The sequence below is a fragment of the Coturnix japonica genome, chromosome 18, assembly GCF_001577835.2.
Source record: "Coturnix japonica isolate 7356 chromosome 18, Coturnix japonica 2.1, whole genome shotgun sequence".
NCBI lineage: Eukaryota > Metazoa > Chordata > Aves > Galliformes > Phasianidae > Coturnix > Coturnix japonica.
In genome coordinates this window covers 6,878,954-6,900,740 of record NC_029533.1, presented here as the reverse complement: position 1 = coordinate 6,900,740, position 21,787 = coordinate 6,878,954, and the positions used below count along the sequence as shown (strand labels likewise).

At 48.3% G+C, this 21,787-nt stretch overlaps 2 protein-coding genes across 6 annotated transcripts in view; both read right to left on the bottom strand.

The window, feature by feature from the left end:
- Nucleotides 1–2,397: 2,397 nt before the first annotated feature.
- CACNG5 (calcium voltage-gated channel auxiliary subunit gamma 5) lies at nt 2,398–12,426 on the bottom strand. Of its 4 annotated transcripts, XM_032448232.1 has the most exons (7): nt 11,812–11,908; nt 6,330–6,471; nt 5,835–6,095; nt 4,948–5,034; nt 4,463–4,603; nt 4,145–4,290; nt 2,398–3,937 (listed from the first exon to the last, which is right to left on the bottom strand). In XM_032448232.1, exons 3-7 carry the CDS (start codon nt 6,040–6,042, stop codon nt 3,680–3,682), a joined length of 840 nt encoding a protein of 279 aa, XP_032304123.1. In that variant the 5' UTR covers nt 6,043–6,095; nt 6,330–6,471; nt 11,812–11,908; the 3' UTR covers nt 2,398–3,679. The 4 variants fall into 4 exon arrangements, with proteins under 4 accessions (XP_032304123.1, XP_015735017.1, XP_015735016.1 ...); XM_015879531.2 differs by lacking the exons at nt 6,330–6,471; nt 11,812–11,908 and adding an exon at nt 12,255–12,426; XM_015879530.2 differs by lacking the exon at nt 6,330–6,471 and having other exon boundaries at nt 11,812–11,937.
- A 3,424-nt stretch (nt 12,427–15,850) lies between these two features.
- The window catches only part of PRKCA (protein kinase C alpha), a 104,084-nt gene continuing 98,147 nt past the window's right edge, over nt 15,851–21,787 (bottom strand). For both annotated transcript variants that reach the window (XM_015879946.2, XM_015879947.2), the window contains one exon: nt 15,851–21,089. In XM_015879946.2, coding sequence (XP_015735432.1) covers nt 20,925–21,089 — 165 coding nt within the window. In that variant the 3' untranslated portion in view covers nt 15,851–20,924. The remainder of the gene's footprint in view (nt 21,090–21,787) is intronic.

Genomic DNA, 21,787 nt, shown 5'->3' with positions numbered 1-21,787 from the left:
TCCCACAGAACCAGTGTATTCCTCAGACACGGACATCAGGACTGAGGATGGCAGCACAGCTGAACGAGGCTGATCATTGTGAAATACTGCTATGAACACTCTGCAAACAGGAATAATTCTAACACCTCCAAATCACAGCATGACCCGTAGGGCTGTTACCCACCTACAGCCCCAGGGAAGGACCAGCAATGGGCAGCACTCTGCCATCCAGAGTCACCTCTCCTTTCCTTCAAAGCTGTTGCATCCTGCTTTGCAGTTACAGGTGCCCAGAGTGGAAGCTGCAGCCATTGCCCGCCTGTTGTAACCGCTGCCAACGAGGTCCCCGTGGCCTAAAAAAATTCTCAGCTATATAAAACCTTACACAGAGATAAAACGAAGCAGCAGCTCTTCCCTTCCTATAGGTTGTATCCATGGGAACAGGATGCAATTTGGTATCCACATAATAGCAACAGATAGAAACCCCATGGTGCACAAAGGGGAGGATGGCAAAGCACTTTGAGCATGGCAGGGCATGGGGGGCACCCGCTGGGTCACAGCAATACTGTGTGTGGGGGAGCACAGGCTGCAGAGTGAAAAGTTACAGAGCTCACGTGGTCCTTGAGAAGGGGAGATAGCAGAACAACCTGAACCTGAGCAGCATGGGGGAATACAGAGAAGTACAGCAGGAAGCCCTGAGAGAAGGGAGGGAAGTACCGCTTTTGTTTTATATCAGGTAATGAAAGAAATGAAGAAAGGAAAGAAAAAGGAAAAAAATCTCAGCTACCTCTCATTAGTGAAGCAGCCCTGGTGGCTGCCCTGCCCGCTCACAGCACTCCCACCCATGCACTCCTGCACTGAGCTAACAAGCAAGCAGCAGGGAGGAACAAGAGTATTCCATTTCTTCTAGGACCTTGAATAACCCAACTCCCCATTTGGGAAAACAAACATAGAACCATAACAAGGAGCATTTATAAGGCAGAACAAGGGCTCACAAGCAGAGCACTCCACACTGGGAACCACCAACCTGCATACAGTGCCTTCATTCACTTTTCATCCTGCTCAGCTGGGCTGAAACCCACCTGTACAGCCCCTGGAGCATTGGCTTAAGTGGGCAGAAGGGCTACACTTGAGGTGGGAGGATTTGTTCTCCCCATGCCAACAGCAGATGAAGCAGAGCATGTCCCAGCAGAACCTCATTGATCCTGGCTTCTCATGGACTCCAGACCTGTAAGTGTTAAACCTTTAGCCTATTGTTAGCTCATCCCTATGTTTTGCTTTTCATTGATTGCCATCTGAGAGAGACACAGGACAGCACGAGGCTGGGGCAGAATCTGGAATGGGAGAGGGAGAGAAACCAAAGCCAGTGGCACTATTGAAGGAGCAAGGCCTGTGGTACAGTCCTGTGCTTATGGAGGACTCACTGGGTAAATGTATGAACTCCCAGGTTCACAACTGGTGCTCTATGATGACAATCTCTCCAGTGAATTACATTAATTACAATTCTAATTTGCTCCCAGACTCTGCTAAACCCTCTGGAGCCTTGAGGAAAGCCCCAGGTTCTTCCACATCTTCTGTTAGTATAGGCAGATACTTTAAAATGAATAATTCTGTATTCAATCACTACAAAGGAAAGTTTCACTGCTGAATGGGGATGTCCCAGGATGCTGGGCAGGATTAACCACACTGAGCAGATCCCAGTGCAGAGAGGACAGTCTGTACACCTTGGAGTGGAAATGGAATTTGGCATCTTTGTAGTTCTGAAGCTCTCCTTTGTAAGAGGAGCTGAGAACATAAGGGATCCATCAAGAGGAAAACACAAATGTAACAAACAGCCTTTGAGCCACCATCAAACAACATCCAGCCCATAAAAATAGATTGAGACCATCCTTCCTACTTGATGAGCTGTCACAAGGCATTCTAGAACAATCTTTGGGATCCATTGGCTGAGTTAAGCCAAGTTTCCCTGTATGGATGGGCCTCAAGGACATTATTCTGAGGTACACTTATAGCGAGGTTCCCAGGATGAGTGACAGCATCAATGCAAATAGCAGGGGTTGCTCAAGACTTGTACCCATCTTTAGAATAGCTTATAAGTAATGATAAAGCATTACAACTTCCATTACAGAGCAGCAATGTTCCAGGCTGCAGCAAGTGAGAATTTGCTCAAACACAGCAACTATAGGCACAGAAACAAATGGAAAAAGCTTCTTACCTCTGGAATGCCTCAGGTATGCAGAGATCTCTAGTGAGATACTCCTGCCTCCGCTGCCAGACCTTAAATGAGGTCTGGAGACTCTGGCCACTCAAATTTATTGCATGTACCTGAGCTCCCATAGGTTGGCTCTGCCCTCCACCAGGTGCTCCATCACTGCTTCAAGCCATGACTCAGCATTTCTGCTACATCCAATATGCTACAAATGAGGTCAAATATACATATATTCTATTTGTTTTAATTACAGTAAGATGAAACAAGCTCAAATATACCAAGAGTCCTTGGAGGGTTTTGTTTTGCACAACAGAAATGTCCAGAAAGGTTCCAAATAAAAAGACCAGAACTGAAGTTTGAGGAAGCTTCTTTGGAAAGGCAATGAGCCCACAGCTGGTATGGCATGCTTGGTCTGATGGATGCTCTCAGTCTAGCAGCAGTCGTTCTCCTAGGACCAAAGTGCATCATATGACAACTTAAAATATAAAACCTCAAAAGAAGTCTCATACACGTACATAAAAAGCAGCTAAAATTCCATTTTTCTGCCCTATTAAAACAAAGATCACCTACTTTCCTATGGTGGATGGGTGCCATTAGTTTCAATGACGCCACTTCACACCAGTTGGGGTCTTGCCTTACACTGAAATAATGTCATTTTAGGTAGGGCCTTGCCCAGATGGACATGATTTCCCTAAATTCTGTGCCTAGCATTTCCCATAGGAAGGTTTTAGTCTTCCACTGCAATGCAATCCTCCCAGCTGCTCTTCAGATCCCATCACTGGGATGATGGAGGGAAGGCAATGCCTGAGCACCTGTGGCTGCAGTGCCTTCAGGATGGGGAGGTGACATTGGCCACAGAGAAGTGCCAACCTGCTGGTATCTGAGCCTGCTGAGGTATAGTCGAGGAAGATGGCTATTTCCCATTGCAGCCTGGTTAGAAGTGATATCCAGCAACGAGAGGTATTGACCAGCAAATATCCAATCAAGACAAATTTCTTATTTTTCTAATGAGGACTATTTCTTGGAAATATACACAAATCCTTTACACTTTCTGGCACTCAGGCCAGTGAATCTACAGTTACTGAGAGCCAAATGCACGAACTTCTGTAGCCTACCTAAACCAGAAAGAAAGAATCATTGTTTTTCCCTAGTTCTACTCTATATCCTTTTTCTGCTCTTGAGTCAAGCCTTGGCTTTCCTCCTCAGGCAGAACTGCTGTAAGCTCAGCACGAAGAGCTGAAATAAGAGGGCTTTGGACAGATTTCAGTTAGGTAGAGAAATATAAATAAATAAAACAAAACAAACCCAACAACGGAGAAAGAAAAATTATTCCAATTCCCTAAGTTACATTATCGGTTATATAACCAAACCCTGTGGTTATATTTTTGCTCCTATAAACAGACAATTGCCCTGAAACAGAGGCCTAAAAACGATGAGCGGAGTGAGGATGGCGACCACCAGCCGCTGGGACTGTGAGGTGGGTGGCAGTGATACTCAGCACGGGGATGAGGACATCTGGTCGTAGTCGGGGCACTTGAGCAGAGCCGGGTAGCTGCTGTTCATCTGCAGAGATGCCTCGCTGGAGATGTCTGATGGGCTGCGGCCCCGTGCCCACGCATCTGGGTGCAGGAATTGCCCCGAGTAGTCGGAGCAGTTGCTCAGACGGGGACGGTAGAAGCCGGGGTGAGGTCGGTAAATGTCCTCAGCGGTGTATCGCTTCATGAACAGGTACACAGACATCACCCCAGCGCTCTGCAGGGGGGAGAAGAAAGATGAACGGCTTTCTTTGCCCTGCTGATGGCTTACAAGCACTTCCCTGATCTGTGGTGAACACAGCAGCCCCAAACCCATCTCCCACTCCTCCACATGCACACTCCACATCAAATCACAATTAACTGCCCTTACAGCCCTCTTTTTCTCTTATTTCTCATTACAGGGATGTCTCAGAGCTGCCAATACCTCTGTGAGAAGGAATGAGATTGCAGAGAATGCGAATGACCAGCCGTATTTGTAATTGAAGAATGTCTCTGAGTCCTTGGTCCTATTGAGCATCTCGTCGTTAATGCTGGATATGTAGAGGACCAGCCCCACCACCAGGGACAGACCTGGGAGAACCAAGGAGGAAGAGAGTGAGAAATATGTTGGAGATGAAGCTGGTGAAGCAGCACCTGCCTTTAGGAGCAGAGTGGAAGGTGAAACTCCAGAACTGTGAAATTGTGCTTGAAATAACCGGGAAAGGAGGACTACCAAGGGAAAACCTCGCCCAGCAGAACTCACCTGACAGGATGAAGAATATCCCTGACACAAAGGCGAGGATGGTCCTGTGCGGCCGCACGTGGCCGATGTTGCTCAGGATGAAGCCGATGAACATGAAGAAGAGGCTGACCAGAGGGAAGGGGGTGGCAGAGCGGATCATCTCTAGTGGGACAGGAGCAGAGGAAAGCAGGGACAGATCAGCACCCCATGTCCTGCCCATGCTGCATGAGCCCCTGGCACAGCTTCCTCTCTCCAATGTGTCTTTGCTAATGAGTTGAGTGAAACCCCTGTTAGAATTTGCATTTCTGACAGTTTTCATGTGAAGTGTTACATAAAAAAAGCTCCAGATATTGGAACCTGCATTTTTTCACATAGAAAATGTGGACACATCCCTGCTTGGGAGCACTCTCAGAGAACCAGGAGCTTGTACAGCAAGGGCTCAAAGGGCAGTTTCTAAGGGCCCTTTGGTGCATTGCAGGATGCAAAGTCCCCACTAAGTCACTTACTCAGGACATTGACTGTGGATTCAGACGTCAGCTGGATGTTCATGGGCATGACGTATTCTATAGTGAAGCACCGGCCACGCTCCTCACCTGCAGCAAAGAAAGACAAAGCGAGGTCAGCAGCAGGCCCATCTATTTGGTTTTGGAGGGGGATGAAGTGACTTTCAAATGCATTTCATTTTATGGAAGAAAACAGCCACGGTTCTTAGTGCTGCTTCCATCCTGGTGCTGAAGAAATCCACTGGTTGCTACTATTGCCCTGTGAGAACAGCTGCCCAGATTTCAGGTATCACTGCTGAAGGAGTGACAGCAGGACATGGCCCCCAGGTGCCAGCACTTGCTCAGGAAAACATCAACTGAGTCCATCTCATGTGTGTGTGTGGGCACACCAAACAGAATGGTGCTAAAATCCTCACTGTCACAGCGCTTCCACGTGTAAGCTTGGGGTGAATTTGTTCTGGGATATCTAAACCTCACCGTGAGCTCTGGGATTTCCTTATACCTCTAAACACTATCCTGAGGGCAGAGGATTTGGGGTCACCCAAGAGGACCCATTGGAGCCCTTCCCTCCTCACAGTTCTGGATCAGTGCATCCAACTCCCATTCCCTCTGCTTTGTCTGACCCACGTCACTTTGCCAAAAGCAGCATGAGGTGAAGGAATGTTTCAGCTGAGCTGAATCCCAATTTTGCAGGGACAAAACAGAGTTTGGATGGCTGCCGAGATACCACGATAGGCAGAGGGGCTGTAGTTATGTACCACAGCAAACCCTGCAGATCTATATACAGGACAGATTTATCCACCTTACTGTGATGCTTACCAGGTGCTGTGCCTGACTTTGGAAGCAAAATAGCACAACGGGAAGGGGACATGATGGGGAGGAGGCCATACCTGCCAGGAAGCAGACCCTCCAGAGCCCTGCGTGCAGGGACAGCTTGATTTCAGCCGACTGGTTCTGGGGCTGGACGATGCCTTCCTCCAGGTAGAGCCAGTAGTCAGTGCTGACGGAGATGCCCAGAAGGCCAAGGCCACAGACAGCGAACACACTGCTGAGCAGGGTCAGCGCCTTCCTGCTGCAGGCGCTCATCCCCAAAAGCATGGGGGGACGTGTGGGCAGAGGGGCTGCGGCTGCCGGCGCCCACCGTGTTGCTTCTGTAGGGAACAGAAGTGACAAAAGCTTTACCTTGGCTGCTTAGCCACAGCCTGTGCTTCCCACCCTGATTTAGCCAAATCTCAGTACCCAAATGTTCCCACAAGTGACAGTGAGCCATGGAGCCTCAGCATAGGAGCTGCTGAGGCTTGAAGGCACTACGTTAATAGATCAGCAAAGATACTGCCTGACTAAAACACACCCCTGTGCATTCCAGGTCACCAATACGTTATCACCACACTGCCAACTTTCCTCTTCTAGGGTAAAAAGCCACAGGTACCAGTGTGTGAACAGAGTTGGAAGATGGGGAAACAGGGCTGAAGTGCTGCTCCCAGAGTCTTGAGAAGGAAGGAGGGAGGCTTTTATTACTGCATACCCCCGGGGAGAAAGCAGACAAGTACATGTTGGTAGGAAGCAGATGTATTTGCACCCTCAAGAGCTGCAGCAGCTCTGACAGCCCTCTCCCATACGATATCAAGATTTGGCTCTTCCTACGTTCACACTGAGCCGTTTCCCAGAAGGTACCGACCTACGGGAAGGGGAGAGCTGTCACTTATAGACAGCCCGAGCAAACGCTCCAGCTCATGCTCCTGCAAGCTTTCCACCTTTGCTAGAGGTCTATTTTTAAGGATTTTATCTATCTGCACCCCCCATATCTCAGCAGCCATGAAGACAACCTTGCTGCTGATGGACCCTCACAGAGCTGATGAAGTTGGGAAAGCACTCCAGAGCTTTATGGGGTGCTAATGTGTCTTGCAAAACATCAGGAAGCAGCACAAGAAGAGTGTGAGCTGTGATGGAGCTGAGCTGAAAGGCAGCACACGCCGAGCTGCGATGAAGAAATTGGGCTATAGCTAAAAATACAGGGCCTTCAAGCAGCATGACCTGCTGCTCAGGGAGCAGCACAGGGCAAGAACAAATGGGCTGAGGAGAGGGGTTCACTCAATGCAAACCACAGACAGCCCAGTGCAGGTGGTTGCTGTCCTTCGGGCAGCCCTACACCTTGCTACTCCCTCCGGGTGAACCCCAGAGAGCCTGGCTTGGTCCTTTGCAAGCCTAATGCAGTAGGGAAGTGGTGGCAAAGCAGCATAGCAGTTCCCACTGAGCTCACAGGGCACGTGTCCCCAGCTGGTGCTCAGGGATGGCTGCAGGGATGGAGCCAGACTGCAGTTTGGATCCAGTGAGGAGGTATTAGAGGGAAAGAGAAATAAATAAGACAGCTGTACAGAGCTGCATTACTGTCACAAAGAAATGTGTCGGCTCTGTTTCTGAGAAAGAAATTACATATTGGAAAAATTAAGTACAGAAATAAATCTTTCGGATGTGGAGGAGGGTTAGCCTGATAGTAAGAAACAAAGCAGCTCATGGCAGTGTGAACCAGTGCCAGTAACCGCTCCATCCAGCAGCCATAAACTTCAGAAGGATCGATACCAGACCTGAAAGCTTCCCATGGCCACTAACAGCACTGCCAGCACAGTGATGGCCGTCACTGCAGGATGGAAATGCGAGCATCGACCGCATCGAGCACACTGGGCTCACGGCCTCTCAAGAGAGTTGTTTGGATTGCATTAAAAAACAGAAGGCTGTTAATGAGTTATTTAAACCTCGTTTAAGCCAGGCCAATAACAGTCCTACCAATTTTTTGCTTGTTGGCAGATATAAAGGACACCTGAAGAATAATTAGAATTAAAAATATACGACTGCTACACTGTCTTGGTCACCACCAACACACATTATGATGGGGTCACTTAGGATTTGTCCTTTACCCATCCTTCTTGTGTGGACCATGTTTGCAAGGGTGGGCGCAACCGAGCCCACCTTCAGTTTGAGAACCAAAGGCAATGCGACAAAATGATATCCCAGGGTCAAAGGAGTAGCAGCCAAGATTTACCTCCATCCCCAGCCCTCTGACCAGATCCTTTCCCAACAGGGCTGTTTTTGCTGTGCTGCTGTGGATCTGTGCCAGCTCAGTCCCACTAATGGCTTCGGATGATGCCAACAACTTCCAACAAATAAAACCATCGACTCAGTGGTCCCCCCCCCCGGCCCAGAACAGCCTGTCTGTGTGCAGCCATACCCCCAAACCCTCATGCTGAACATTTCCTCACTATCAGCAGCAGCACACACATCTCTCTCCTTGGCACTTACAACTCTTACCTTGTTTAACCCTAGCTGATAGAAAGTTTCAGAGTGTAGAAGCTCAGGTTCTGAAGGGGAATTGCTGGAGGATGATCCCAGTTACTGCTTTGGTTATTGGGTGTCTCAGAGGAGGTCTGAGGCAACAGGAAAGGGCTCAGTCTGAGCTCTGTACCCCATTGCAACCCACCTGAGGGGGAACAGGGTGGGGACCAGGGGATGTGGGGACGGCAGACAGATCTTGTAACCACACTGCAACTCTGATCCTGCTGCAAATCACAGGTTGCAATTCATATCCTAAATAAATGAGCAACCTGGTGATCCAGTGACCCTCTTCTGCCTTCAGCTTTGTGCTTCCCTCAGCTGCCCCTGGCCTGGCAGCAGCACAGATGAGTGATGGCAATGCGGTGTCCTGCACATGGAGCTGGCTTGGCCAGCTGCTCACCCCACACCCAACAGATGGGAGGTTTGTCTAATGAAATACTGAATCTTCTGCACTTGATTCTTGCTCATTTCCATGTGCCATGTAATACAGCGCAAAGTCCTGCAATGGTATTGAGCATCAAAAAAAAAGGAGAAGAAACCTCTTCCTTGCATTTGAGAGCTTTTTAATGTCTCCAGTCCCAATTGCTGCTGACAGGGGCCAGCACCCCCATTTCCTTCTTCTCCCTGTAGTGGCAATGCATGGCAGTGTGAGCTAAATTAGGCAGTGCTGGGAGGAAAAAATAGCACCAGGAGCTAATTAAAGCCCTTTCTCCCCCTGTGCTGGGAAAGGTGACCCCAGTACCTGTGGATCAGGAGGAGCTCCTGTATTGCTTCCCATAGCTGCATGGCTCCCATGGGGATTTTCAGCATGTCAGAGAGAGGGGCACGGTGGGGATGGGTTGTCAGGTACACTTCATGATCTTAGAGGCCTTTTCCATGATTCCAAGTTTGGCTCCATCTTCACTCAGGGAAGGTCTTTGCTTTGTGTAGCTCATTGCGTTCAATAGTGAGGTTACGTGACATTGAAGTATGTAATAAGCAGCACCTCTCCTCCACGTCTGTAATGATCAGGTGTCTTCTGCCCCATTTTGCCTGTAAGGTGCTTTGCAGACAGCATTGCAAAGCAGTTGACACAGATGACAATGACACAGAGATATCATTTTCCCCTTCAGCTGTTCTCCCTTTCCCTCAGTTGCAGAGAAAGGAGCAGTTTGGTGCTGATCTATTGCCTGCCTGCTGCCCACCTCTCCCTTGTGCTTGAGGAGAAACACGCTGCTTCCCAGCAGCAGCTCCAGCATAAGGGTGATTTAGCACAACTTCCCAAATCACTCAGCTTTCTAGGTCAGGTTTGCTGTGTTGCTTTTCACCATCTGCAGCTTCCAGCATATCCCAGCACAGCCAAGAGAGAGATCAGGGCATCTCTGAGCACCCCCAAGAGCCACCATCCCCAAACTGCCATGGGCTGAGCTGGGGATGGCAAAGAAGCAAGCAGGGATGTGCTTGGGCTGGGTGTTGTGGCAGCAAATGGGACATGGCACTCATTGAACGACTTTGTCCTGGGGACTGAGTATGAAAACGATGATCTGCAAGTTGTCCTGGGTCAGTGGCTGCCATCTGTTGTAGTGTTCCAATAATGCTCCTCAGTGTGGCTATAAGCACCTCTCCAGTGAGGTTTTCTACTGATGAACAGAGACAATTCCTTTATAATACAGGAAAAGAAGCAAGCCCCATCTTCCAAAGGGACCAGACGGACTTCTCTCACCCGTAACAGCTTATTTTCTGAGCCTGGCAATGCATTAGAGTGGCTCTTTGACAAATCCCATATTCCCAGTAAATATTTTACTGCAAATGTCAGAAGTTTGTATCTGCACAGTAATACAGATCGCTGTCATTTTGATTATCGCATTCCTAGAGCACACCTAAAACACAGATCCCCCTTAATTTCAGCAAGATTGAGGCTCTCAGGTAAATTTTGGGTCCAGACTGCATCACACAGTCATTTTACATATGCCACCCTAAAACCAGGGCTTTGCATCTTCCCAGCTGCCTTACAAAGATGCTCCTGGCACCCGCCAGAGCTGTACACTTGCACAGATCACAGCTCCCTGATAGCATGAAAGCCTCTGTGGGCTCGTGCATTATTTCCCTTTCTTATCTTCTATTCCCTTCCCTCTGCATAACAGAAGCTGAAGCTGCAAATGCGGTGGGACAGACGCAGCCAGATGGGGATTCATTCGCCTCGATGAATATATTCAGTAGCTACACTAACACAAGAAAGAGCTGGGGAAACAAGCACAGAAGCCTTCCCCCTGTGCCTTGAATGCCACGTGGAGCTGCTGCACGTTGACCAAGGTGAGGCAGCAGCAATGGGGCCACTGGGCACTTCTACGGCTTACAATGATTGAAGCAGTGCCCTACAGTGAACCCAAAGGGCAGCTGAGATGGAGATGTGGGGATGCTCATGCTGCAAAGCTCCCTGCTGCAGTCAAGCCACCGGCACCTGCTGCTATCACATGAAATTCAGCTAAAATCCTCTTTTTTAACATTCCTACTGAATCTGCGCTGCTTTTGCTGTCCTCACCAAAGGTTTTCCTGCACCTTCCCCTTCCCTCCCCCTGACCAGAGCCCTCTGCACACAGAGATTTGGGGTGCATGGGGGACAGCGATGGGGACAGTGATGGTACAGGTCAGACCTGCTCTCCAGACATCACCATTGCTTTGTGCACCCTGAACACTGCCACACATCAGGGGCTGATTAAGTTCCCCACAATGCCAAGCAATTAATCACCAGCCAAACTGCGTGTCAGAACTCTCAGCTCACTGCCGGGATGGCTGAAATCCCACATTTCACGTTCCACCTCCTTTTGTAGGATATGAATAAGGAGCGTGTGGAGAAGCAAAGACAGGCTCCACGTCCCCGTGAGCTTTGTTCATATGGCAACACACGATCCAGCGTTTTTTCCCCTCTCTACTTTACTCCACTTAACAAGCAGGTCAGATTTTCTCACATAGCTGCCCCTCCGAGGGCTTAACACCACCAGAAGCATTGGCAGCCCCAGACTTACAGTGCATTTTATATTCCCTGCGAAAAAATACACAGAGATGGACGTTCAGAAGCGACGGGTAAAACGTGAGGATGCTCAATGCGCCCCAGAGCTCTGATCTGCTGTAGCAGAACAGCCCCGGGTTGGGCAGCTTGGATCGGGGTGTCCTGTGTGCCGAACCCAGCCGGGTCTCCTGTGCCCACCCACAGCCCGGTACCCCAGCAGGGGGTCAGGGGCCCCGCACCCACCCCCGATGCCCGCACGCAGCCGGGGCCGAATACGGCTGAGCCCAGGGCGGTGCCCCCGGTGTCGGCCACCACGGCGGATCTGATTCTAACGGGGTGACGGACCATGAACGAACATACCCCCCTCAAACCCGCTGCTCCGCACCCACAAGGCACTTCCCAGACCCCTCCTCCTTCCTCTCAGGCATTAAACTTTGTGGCTTTTCCATGCAATTCCCCACGAAAACCCCACGAAGCCCCTTCCAGGACCGCGTGTCCTCCGCTCATCCATACGGGCACAGGAAGGTCCCCGATGCTCCCACACTCACCGGCCCCGCGTCGTTGATCTCCGGCCCCGGGATGTTCCCTCCGCGCTGCGCCGGGAGAGCCCGGGAGGAGCGGGCATCACATGGCGCCGGCGGGGCCAACCCACCGCCCTCCCCCGTGCCCCTTCCCTCCCCCCTCCTTCCTCCTCCTTTTCCTCCAGCCATCCCTCCGTCTTCCCCCCCCTCCCCCCCATTCTCCATTCACCCTCCTTCCTTCCAACCACCTTTCCTCCATCCCTCCTTTCTTCTCTCCATCTCCTCTTCCTTCCTTTCATCCCCCCCTCTCTGCTCCCTTTTGTCCCTCCTTTTCCCATCCCTCCCCTCCTCTTTCACCTTTTTCCTTGACTCCCCCTTTTTTTTTTCTCTCCACTCATCCTTTTTTTACCCCCTCCCTTTTCCCTTTCTCATCCTTTCCCTCCATCCCCTCTCCCTCATCCCCTGCTCACCTGGCTGTGCCACCTGGGACACCACTCACTTGGGAGCTGGGAAGGCAAAATCTGTCTGCAGTCACTGGAGTCAAACAAGCTCAGGTCTGAGGACACAAAGCCAACAGGGAGGATTGGAGGGCACAAAGCCAGCACGTTGGAGAAAGGCAGCTTGGCAGGACTAAGACCAAGGCAGAGAAAGCCAGGGCTAAAGGAGAGAGGGACAAAGGGGCACACGCTGCAGACCTGGAAAGCACATCCAGGCCAAGTGATTCAGCCAAAACACACAGAAAATGAGCTCAGAGCCAGGAATGGGGACATGGCTCTGTCAGGGTACCTGGCAGTGGGACACCACCTTGGACACAGCAGGAAGGACACAAAGCTCATGCTGAGCAGTTGGATCCTACCAGGTGAAGGTGGCTCTTGGCTGTCACCTCCAGTGCTCCACAGGGCAGCGTGGCACAGAACTGTCTCTGTGCAGGGCTCTGAGGGCATCTGTCCCCTGGCTGGTCCTGGCCATGACAGCAGTGACATGGTGTACAGCTACCTGAGATGGCTCTGGGGAAGGTACCTCTGAGACCTCCCAGCAGGGAAATAACAAAAGCAATTTGTTAATTACAAGTCTAAGAAATACTGGGTCACAGTTCCTGCACACGCATTATCCCAGCTGTACTTCCTCACTCCTCAGTGCTGAGCTATAGCATCCCTGCCCCATGTGTCCCCAGCCATCAAAGCACCAATAGCTCGAATGGAATAATTCAAAATAAAGTGAGATATGAGGTGCAGAGGAGGTGCTGGCTGGGGATAGCTCATCTGAAATCAATGGAGCCGCACGCTCCGGCTTGTTGAGTTCTGTTTTGATTTACAACAGTAATAAAAGCTGATGCAGGTGTATAAGTTTTGATTTTCCCAGCCAGAATGTGGCAAAGAATAACACAGCCAACACCTTTCAAACAACAAACCCATTTTCTCCAGAATTGAACTGCTGTGTGATCTGCTTGGGCACTGGGCAGGGCTGTTAGAATACAACAGGAAAAAGGCTGCAGTGTGAGCAGCCAGTGACATAATTAACCAGTACAGTGTAAGAGGCCCCCAGCAGCCATGCATATAATCAATTAGAAATACACATTTTGGGCCTCAGTCTCTTCCCATCCACCCCCTGCTTCTGTGCGGATGTACTTAGGCTAAAGCACTCAGATGGATTTTCCACTGCTGCTCATCTCACCGTGTGAGCTGTACCTGCCAGGACCAGGTGTGAGAGGCACCCAAAGCAGCACAGCAGAGCTCCCCTCCCTGTTCAGCAGCACTTCCCCATGCAGCTGTGTCCCCACTGACAGCAAAAATCACTGAGGACAAGGTGGAAATGCCTTCTACAGCAGCAAGCCCAGACACCTCGCATCTCAGCATCCCTAGAACAGATTCTCTTTGTCCTCTCCACTGCTTCCCTGCTTCAATTCTCTCCTTGCTCCTGTGCTCCCCTCCAGGAGAGCTCAGAGTTCACTGTGCAGCCCTGTAAATGGGAAGAGCCAGGTGGGATCTGGCACAGCCAGTGGTGGTGTAACCAAAACCCTGCACGCAGCTGGCACTGATCCTTTAATTTATACAGTGAACGAGGACTTTCCTGTGGAAGGAAACAAGAGCTGCTGCTGCACCTGTTTACACCAGGAGAGAAAACCCTGGGCTGGTGCAAAGCTGTATTTTGTGGTCACTTCTCCTGGCTTGGTAGTATTGGTCCTAAACAGTTCCCATCTCCTTCTGGCTCTCAGTGCTGAACTGCTGCAGTGATGTCCTCAGGGAACCTTTCTGAGAGTCCTTTCCTTTCCAGCAGAGATAACAACAGAGGACACAGAACATCATGCAGCAAATGGTCCCAACATCCTTCCTGATGCTGAAGGGCCATAGAATGATGGGGACCCTCTGGCTTCCTTCTGCTGTCTCCTAATTGCTGAATTACTCAGCTCTGCTCTGCAGGAGGATGAGGAGGAGCACAAGAAACTGCACTGTGACACCCAGTGTGGTGATGGGCAGCAGCCACCAATGAAGGGGTGTCACCAGCACTTTGGGCACAGGAAGGAAAAAGCTGTGCCAGCCCCAAATTCCAGCTTGTGCCCAAAGAAAGAAGGCTGGTGGATGCAGTGACCCCAAGGAGCCCACAGCAGCTGGGAAATGCTCAAAATGGAGGCTGCTGAGATGCTCCCCTGTGAGATATGGGAAAATGCACAGTGCCAAAGGGCAACGGCAGCTGCCTGGTCCCTTTTGGGCAGGAGGTTCTTGCATGCACCAGACTCAAGGCATCAGCCCTGGCACAGCCCTGAGCTCAGCCCACAGCGCTGGAGCTGCAGGGGGAGAAACACATGGAAAGGTGAAGCTCTATATTTAGCTCGGCACCCACACACTGTGAGAAAGCTTAAAAATAGATATAAAAAGAAAAAAAACCACCAAAAACAGAGCTTTTGGGAGACAGCCTCCCAGGGGGCTCTGACTCATGGGGTAACAGAGGCACACGTGCCAATGGAAGTTACACTCTTTATTTAAAATAAAACGCCCTCTGTAATCCTATGGGCCTCATTCAAGCTGATGAGAGCTGAGGCTGCGCCTGGCATCACGGCTGTGCATCCTCCAGCCTCACAGTAGCCCTGGGAGGGGATCTGAAGGACCCCCCAGAGGTTTTGTTGTGGGAAGTAAGTTTAGAGGGCACTCATTAAAGCCTCAGTGTGTCTGTATGAAGGGTAATAGCGTTCTGTGTGATTTGTATCACGCTGGGATTTGTTACTGACCTTTTAATGATGTTAGGGTCAAGCAGGAGCACTGAATGGGGTATCCCAGAAGTACCAGGAGCTGAGCCAAGCTCTCATCACTATCCTGAGCTCTTTCCTCCCTTCTGCCCTTGCTCTCCCGACTGGCAGCTTTCACCATAGAACTGTAGAGTGTTGGGGCTGGGAGGGGTCTAACAGTTCACCTGGATCTCTGGGCTGTGTGCTGCAGGGAGCACCAAGGCTGGGAGGAGAGGTCAGCATGGGCTGCAGAGAAGCTGTGTGCATCAGATGGAGCTGAGCAGTGCGTGGCAGCCTGGAAATGTTGTTTCCACCAAAAAAAAATTAAAATAAAACAAATGGATTTCATGCATTCCTTTGGGCAAACTCAGCCAGATTTTTCTGCAAATTAAACTAACTCAATTACTGAGTTAGCACGAGATGCAATACGTCTGAGAGCCAGCAGAGGAAAAGAATGTGTCCATCAAGTTGTCACAGCATTCATACACGGCTTCCAAATGTCGAGAATAAAATGACATCAGCTCCAATAGGGGGAGCACCAGGCTGAGGTGCTGGAAACCCTCTCCAGGAGCTGCTATTCCACCCCTAACTCCCCATGTCATAACAGCCGTCCTTGCACCAGATCTGCAGGCTGTCTGTACACACACCCCTTTCCCCCCAGTTAAGCCTCTTGTTCTCCTGATTTATTAACAGGGCTCAGGTTGGCGTTCCGTGAGTGAGGCTTTCACTGCAGTAGGATCCCACTCTGGATCCCATCAAGGCCCATTGCTGATGGAGCCTTGATGCACGGAGCATCCACACAGCACATTTGGAAATGAATTCCCATCAAAGCAGAGCAAACTCTTGCAACATAATGACCAGTATTTTTATTTGCACACACTTGCCTTGAAACTACAATTGATACTGAACAAAAGTGTTTCATGCAAAGACTGAAGATTTTGAGGAATAAGGGAAAAAAAAATATTAATAGATGCTGTAATTTATACACCAGTTCTGCCCATCACACTTCCAATGTGGTGGCTCTGATTTTTAGGAAGGTCGGTGGCATCTCCCAGTCTCCTGGGAGCATCTTGCAGAGAAATAAATTATGAGAGAATAAACAATGTTCTCCTCTTTATAAATACAAACTTCAGGTATTAAAATAACATCCAAAACTGTGACTGAGCTCAAGGTAGGACGACTCCTTGTTTAAATAAAGGGCAGCGTTGAATCAACACGCGATCATTTCAGACGTTTCAGGTGTGTTCTGCATCGTTGTGCAAAACCAAACATGAGTTGGGATCACCCCAAATGTGTTCCAAAGAGATGGCACACTTCAGTTTGTTGGAATTGTTTTTCTTACATTCATTTTAATAGCGCATGAGGGAGCTGATGAAGAGCTCTGGGCAATAAGCAGGGATCGGGTTTGTGTTATCGCTGTAAGAATGTTTGTTCCTGCCCCAGGTCAGCAAGGCAGCCATGTGTGAGGGCTGAGGCTGGGCTGGGTGGGAGCTGTGGGGCTGCAGGGAGCGCTGCTGGGGCTGGGAGCAGGTTGGGATCCAGTGAAGCTGCAGGGCACTGGTTGGGCTCCAGGCACTGTGGGCTTCCCCTGCTGCCTTGCTCCAAGACAGCATCACTCTGAGCCCTGGAAAGACCAAACCACCACATCACTGCCACCAGCAGCTTTGCTTCCCTGTGACTGGGAGGAATACAGCTGTACGACTTTCAATAATCAACAGGAAAAGGTTTAAGAAACACAGAGACCTCATTTCCCTCACTGTTAAGATGTTCCTGCCACCTACACCTCTGGCTTTTAAATTTGGACTGCAGTGTCACGCAGAAGCAATAGAAAAGCCTGAGGATATACGACATAGGAATACACTGAAATCTCCCTGGAATAAAACTGCCTCGGATGGAGCAGCTGTGTACCAAATATCACTCCTCCTTCAGCAGGAGTCAGTACAAACATTACTAGAAAAAAGCTGTGCTAACAGTATTTACCCATAGGGAATCATATCCTACAATGGTCAGTTCTGCTAAGCCCTCCATTGGCACGGAATAATCACACTGCACATAGAAATCTCAGTGTGCATCTCCTCCTTGACCCCTCAGCAAAGGCTGCACTCCTCAGTCTGGATGGAACGTATCACATCTGTCTGTGTTCTTCAAATGGTTTCAGCAGAATTACTAAAGTCATACAAAAAAAGGTAGAAAAACCCCATGGTATAACCAGCAAAACCACGTGAGTCAAATACGCGGATACAAGAGTAAAAATCATTGTACTTACACAACTCTTTCCAGGTTAAAAGTGCATTAGAAACATGAACTGAGAAGTCCCCGCACCCCTGCAGGGCAGCATTATCACCCCCATTTGACAGAGGAGGTAATTGAGGCAGGGACAGTGGGAGCCTGGGGGCTCAGCTTCTCTGTTGTGATTCTCTGGGGAGCAAAAGGGCTTTAGTGTGCAATGGTTCCTTGTTGTACAGCTGCTGATCACCAATTGCTGCTGGCATGGTCACTGGTTGATACAAAATCGTGTTTATGGAGTCAATTCTTATTCAACTCTTCCACTCAACTCCATTGGATTCAACTCTTACTCAACTCTTCCACTCAACTACTACATCTAAGCATGTGGAGCTGTAGCTCAGCTGCTCTTGTACTACATTGCAGCTCAGGGCCTGCCTACACGCAGCACACACACCCTGTAGCTGCAAAGAGATGGAACCTAAATGCACAATAATGCTAATGATGACTCAAAGTCAACAAGAACTCGAAGTCACATTAAATGTTTTCAACACATCCTTCATGGGAATGTCCTCGCTCCATTAGAAGGGAAAGAGTGGAGTGCTTTTGCTATTGAATATAAAGGCAGCCCTAATGCCTCGACTGACAAAAGCTCTCTAGGAAGCCACATTTGTGAGAAGCATTTTATAAATAACACCTGCATTAAAAGAGCATGGGAAAGTACTTGCTGGATATTTGATGTTTTATGAGGAGTAGCCACAAAGTGAGATGCTCCGCTCAGAGGCTGGACCAGCTCTTTACTGCCAGTGAGAGCACCATGTCACTGCTCTGCCAGCAGCAACTGCTTCTAGATGGGACATTCCAGCACAGCTCCTTGGGAAGAACAACAGAATCATTCAGGAACATCTCTTGGTTTTCTCTCCTGCTTCTCTATGGCCTGGGGAGCTGCACAATGTGCTGCTTTTCTTGCTCCACAAACCACACTCGCTCTATCTCCCCATAGTTTCCTTTTCATAATACCACAGAATCATTTGAGTTGGAAGGGACCTTTAAAGCACATCTAGCCCTCTTTTCAGAAGCCCCCCTTTCACATTCCTATAATACCTGCTGCCTGCTCCCAGCACACAGCACACACTGAGAGCTCCCTTATTTCCTCAACATCTGACCTCCACAATCTGCTCAATCTATGATCTTCTACAGCATGACATCAAGATATCCCCAAACTATGGCAGAATAATCAGAAAGACAGAAATAGTCGTGAATGCTGCACTAGTCCACATGCTTTATGGCAAACAACATACCATAATCTTCAAGTATATAACACACAAAGAGGAAAATGAATGCCCAGACTTGGCTGATAACATATTTGACACTGGATAGTTGAAAAACCGTACTCCTAAAATATATTAAAATGTTTGAGTTCTGTTTATTTAGGCAACAATCTGGGGAGCTGTTCGTTGGGGGATGCCATATGTCAGCGCTGGGTCCATCCACCATGGGCTGAGCCCTCCCTGGGGATGCTCCAACCTTAGGGCTGTGACCATGAAGGGAGCAGAGCTGCTCATACAACTGGAGTGATGCAAATCCCAGGCAGCAAAGGACGGCTTTGGAAGGCAAACGTGGTGCAGGAGCACTGCACAGCTGCTTCTGTTCACATCCAACTCACAAACTGTCCCATGTGCCACGGGGTCACTCCTGCACATGATCGCCATCCAATCTGCAGGACTGGATATTTCTAGCAGAATCTTTGGCACAGGCTCAATGTTTTATTGTAATAAAAGATGATTAGAAAGTAGATTCCTCCCCCCCTCCCATCCCCACCCTCCGGTTACATATTCTAGTATAAATGTAAGTCATTTATGGCAAATATCTGACTTTTGAATATGTTTACATGCTGGAAAAACCGTATTCAGTCTGCATGCAGCAACAGAGACATCATGCTTCTGGCATCGTCATGCACATCCGACAGACAAAGAGTGCCTATGGCTGCTACCATTAACAAGGCAGAAGGGAAGAAAAGGAAAACACACCGCCTACTATTTTACATGCTGTAACAAAACCAAAGTAAGCACAAAAATATTTACTGATATTTGAATTAAGATCTTCTGGTAAGTTGTTAAGAGGAAATATCAAAATTTGTATCTAAGTGAGACAGGAGAGGAGAAGATTGCATTAATTACAGTGTACATCATTGCAAATAGAATCTATTTCCTTCCCTGTAAGTAATCAGCAGACATGAAATGAAAGCCTAATTGAAACTTGTATAAAACCTGCAGGTTATTGTTTAAAAGTAGATCTACAGTTAAAAAAACAACAGATGATACCCTAAGTCATTAACAATATCCAAAAACTAGAAAAAAAAAACCAACCCAAAACAACAGCAAGAAAACATTTAGCTAAACCTAAATGATGTTGTTCAGAACAAGCACTTCCACAAATAAAGCACAATTTGTTTTATAAAACTTTTGTAATACTCTGTATGCTTGATATGATCATGTCAATATAGAACTGCTTATTATTAACTCTTATTATTAAGAGTTATTACTAAACATGCAAAATTCATTGCATGAAGCATATGTAAAATGTATTAAATTCCACTCTATCAATAAAACGAGCCTTAGGTGCTTCTTTCGGGCTTGATTATTGTACAGCCCCATGTTTTCTGAGTTAAAATTGATGACTGTAGAACCAGATCTCAATTCATTTTCATGAGTTTTCTGGACAAATCAGGAAGTCACCCGGGACTGTGTTTTTGTTAATTTAGCATACACAATACTTCCTTCCATTTACTGCCTTGTACTGCAGACTACAAACACACACACATAAATAAGATGTAAGGGATTACAGTTCTGTTTTACATTCTAGGTTCACAAATTTCATAGTAAAATGGTGGTGTCAGTAGAACCAGTCAACAGTGAGCTTGAGGAGTGGTGTAAATGAAATCAACTGAACAAACTATGGCACCCTGGATCACAGAATAATCTCACGGAGATTAAAATTCACAAAAATATTATTATTACTATTATTATTATTAAAGACAAAACTTCACCCTCGAGTTTATCACATGCTACTTAGCAAAGATCTAGAGATCTGGCCACTGCTGGAGAGTGTTTAAATTTGGTGTCGCTTACCGCATTGGTTCACAAAGCTTAGGGCTCTAATAGGATTTCATCCCCCCCCCACCCTCCCACGTCCAACTCATATTTATTTGTCAGGTTTTGGTAACAAGTGCTTTCCACCACGTTCTGCAATGCCTCTCCTCCCCGGTGCTCTCCAGTCCCGTGCGCTGCTCTCCCCATGGCGCCCATAGGAGCGGGGAGCACTGGTCCCCTGCAAGGACTGAGTACTGGAGGTGCTTCTCAGGTCAGGTCTTGGATTATTTATAACAGCAGCGGAGTGAAAAACGGAGCAAAAGGACAACAGGGAGCTATAAAACTATAGAATGTACCAAAAACGGGGAACTTCAGACGAGTCAGTGGCGAATTCTAATAGGAGAAGTGGGCACCATACGCTAAATTATCTCCCATTAAGACGTTTCGGTTGCAAAGCCAAAATCCTCACTAAGTGGCCTTTCCCCCATCTTACACTTTCTAACCCTACAATTTTCAGGCCCAAACGGAATCAAGGCAAAAACCTAAAAATTTTAGGGTTAAGAACCATTCCCCACTGCGGGATTTGTTCCTGTTCTGCTGTTTCATGCTACATTTTCTACTAGGGGATGTACAAACTGGGGGTTGACATAGGAGAACCCTTCAAAATCGGATTGATCTATGTTAGCAATGACCAGCTGGTCCGGCGGGGTTAACACCGGCTGTCCTCGTGTGAAGAATTTATCGAAGTTTTCAGCACCTTTGCCACACTGCAAGAAAACAAAAGAAGAGAGAAAAAAAGGATTGAAAAGATCAGCAATACATCAGCAGTTCTGGCCATCCACAGATTTCTCAGGACCAATGCAAGTCTTACAAGTAATTAAGATAACATTTTCTTTTCAGATATTTTAACCAGAACAATCCCAAGCAAATAGAGGAGCTCTAATTGATGAGTTGTGGTGAAAAAGCACAATGAGATGGCAAGTTAAAGAGGCTTAAATACAGAGACTGGTTTTACTAAAGGAAATACGGATGTAACATTTGAGAAATTATGTACAGATTTGCATACTCATATGGATCCATTTGCATGCACGTAAGTGTGTTTGGGTATAATCATTATTACAAAAATGATACCACGTTATAATGCTGCTGTCTATTATTAGATCAGGAACATGATTGCTTCCAGAACGTATTTATTCCAAATCACACTTCAGTCCCACTCAGTGAAATCGAAATGAAACGAAGCCCTGCAGAGTGCTGAAACCTTGGGCAGCCTCACAGGGAACAATGTGGGAGCTGTAAGAACAACCAGAGAGCCCTCGAAGCGTGGAGGAAGACACGGAGACAAACCTGGCTCTCTTCAGATAAGAGCAAGCACAGAAAAGGAAATGAACTGCTTAGCAGCACCTGAAGAACACTGTAGAGTGGATTAAAAGGTAGGAACTGGGACCCAACCGCCCTCACCAGT

Excerpts from the sequence above, each read along its gene's own strand:
- CACNG5 (XM_015879529.2), bottom strand. Across the intron at positions 4,604-4,947 it reads ATCCACAGTCAATGTCCTGA|AGATGATCCGCTCTGCCACC; the intron begins GTAAGTGACTTA and ends CTGTCCCACTAG. Across the intron at positions 3,938-4,144 it reads TCTCATTCCTTCTCACAGAG|AGCGCTGGGGTGATGTCTGT; the intron begins GTATTGGCAGCT and ends TCCCCCCTGCAG.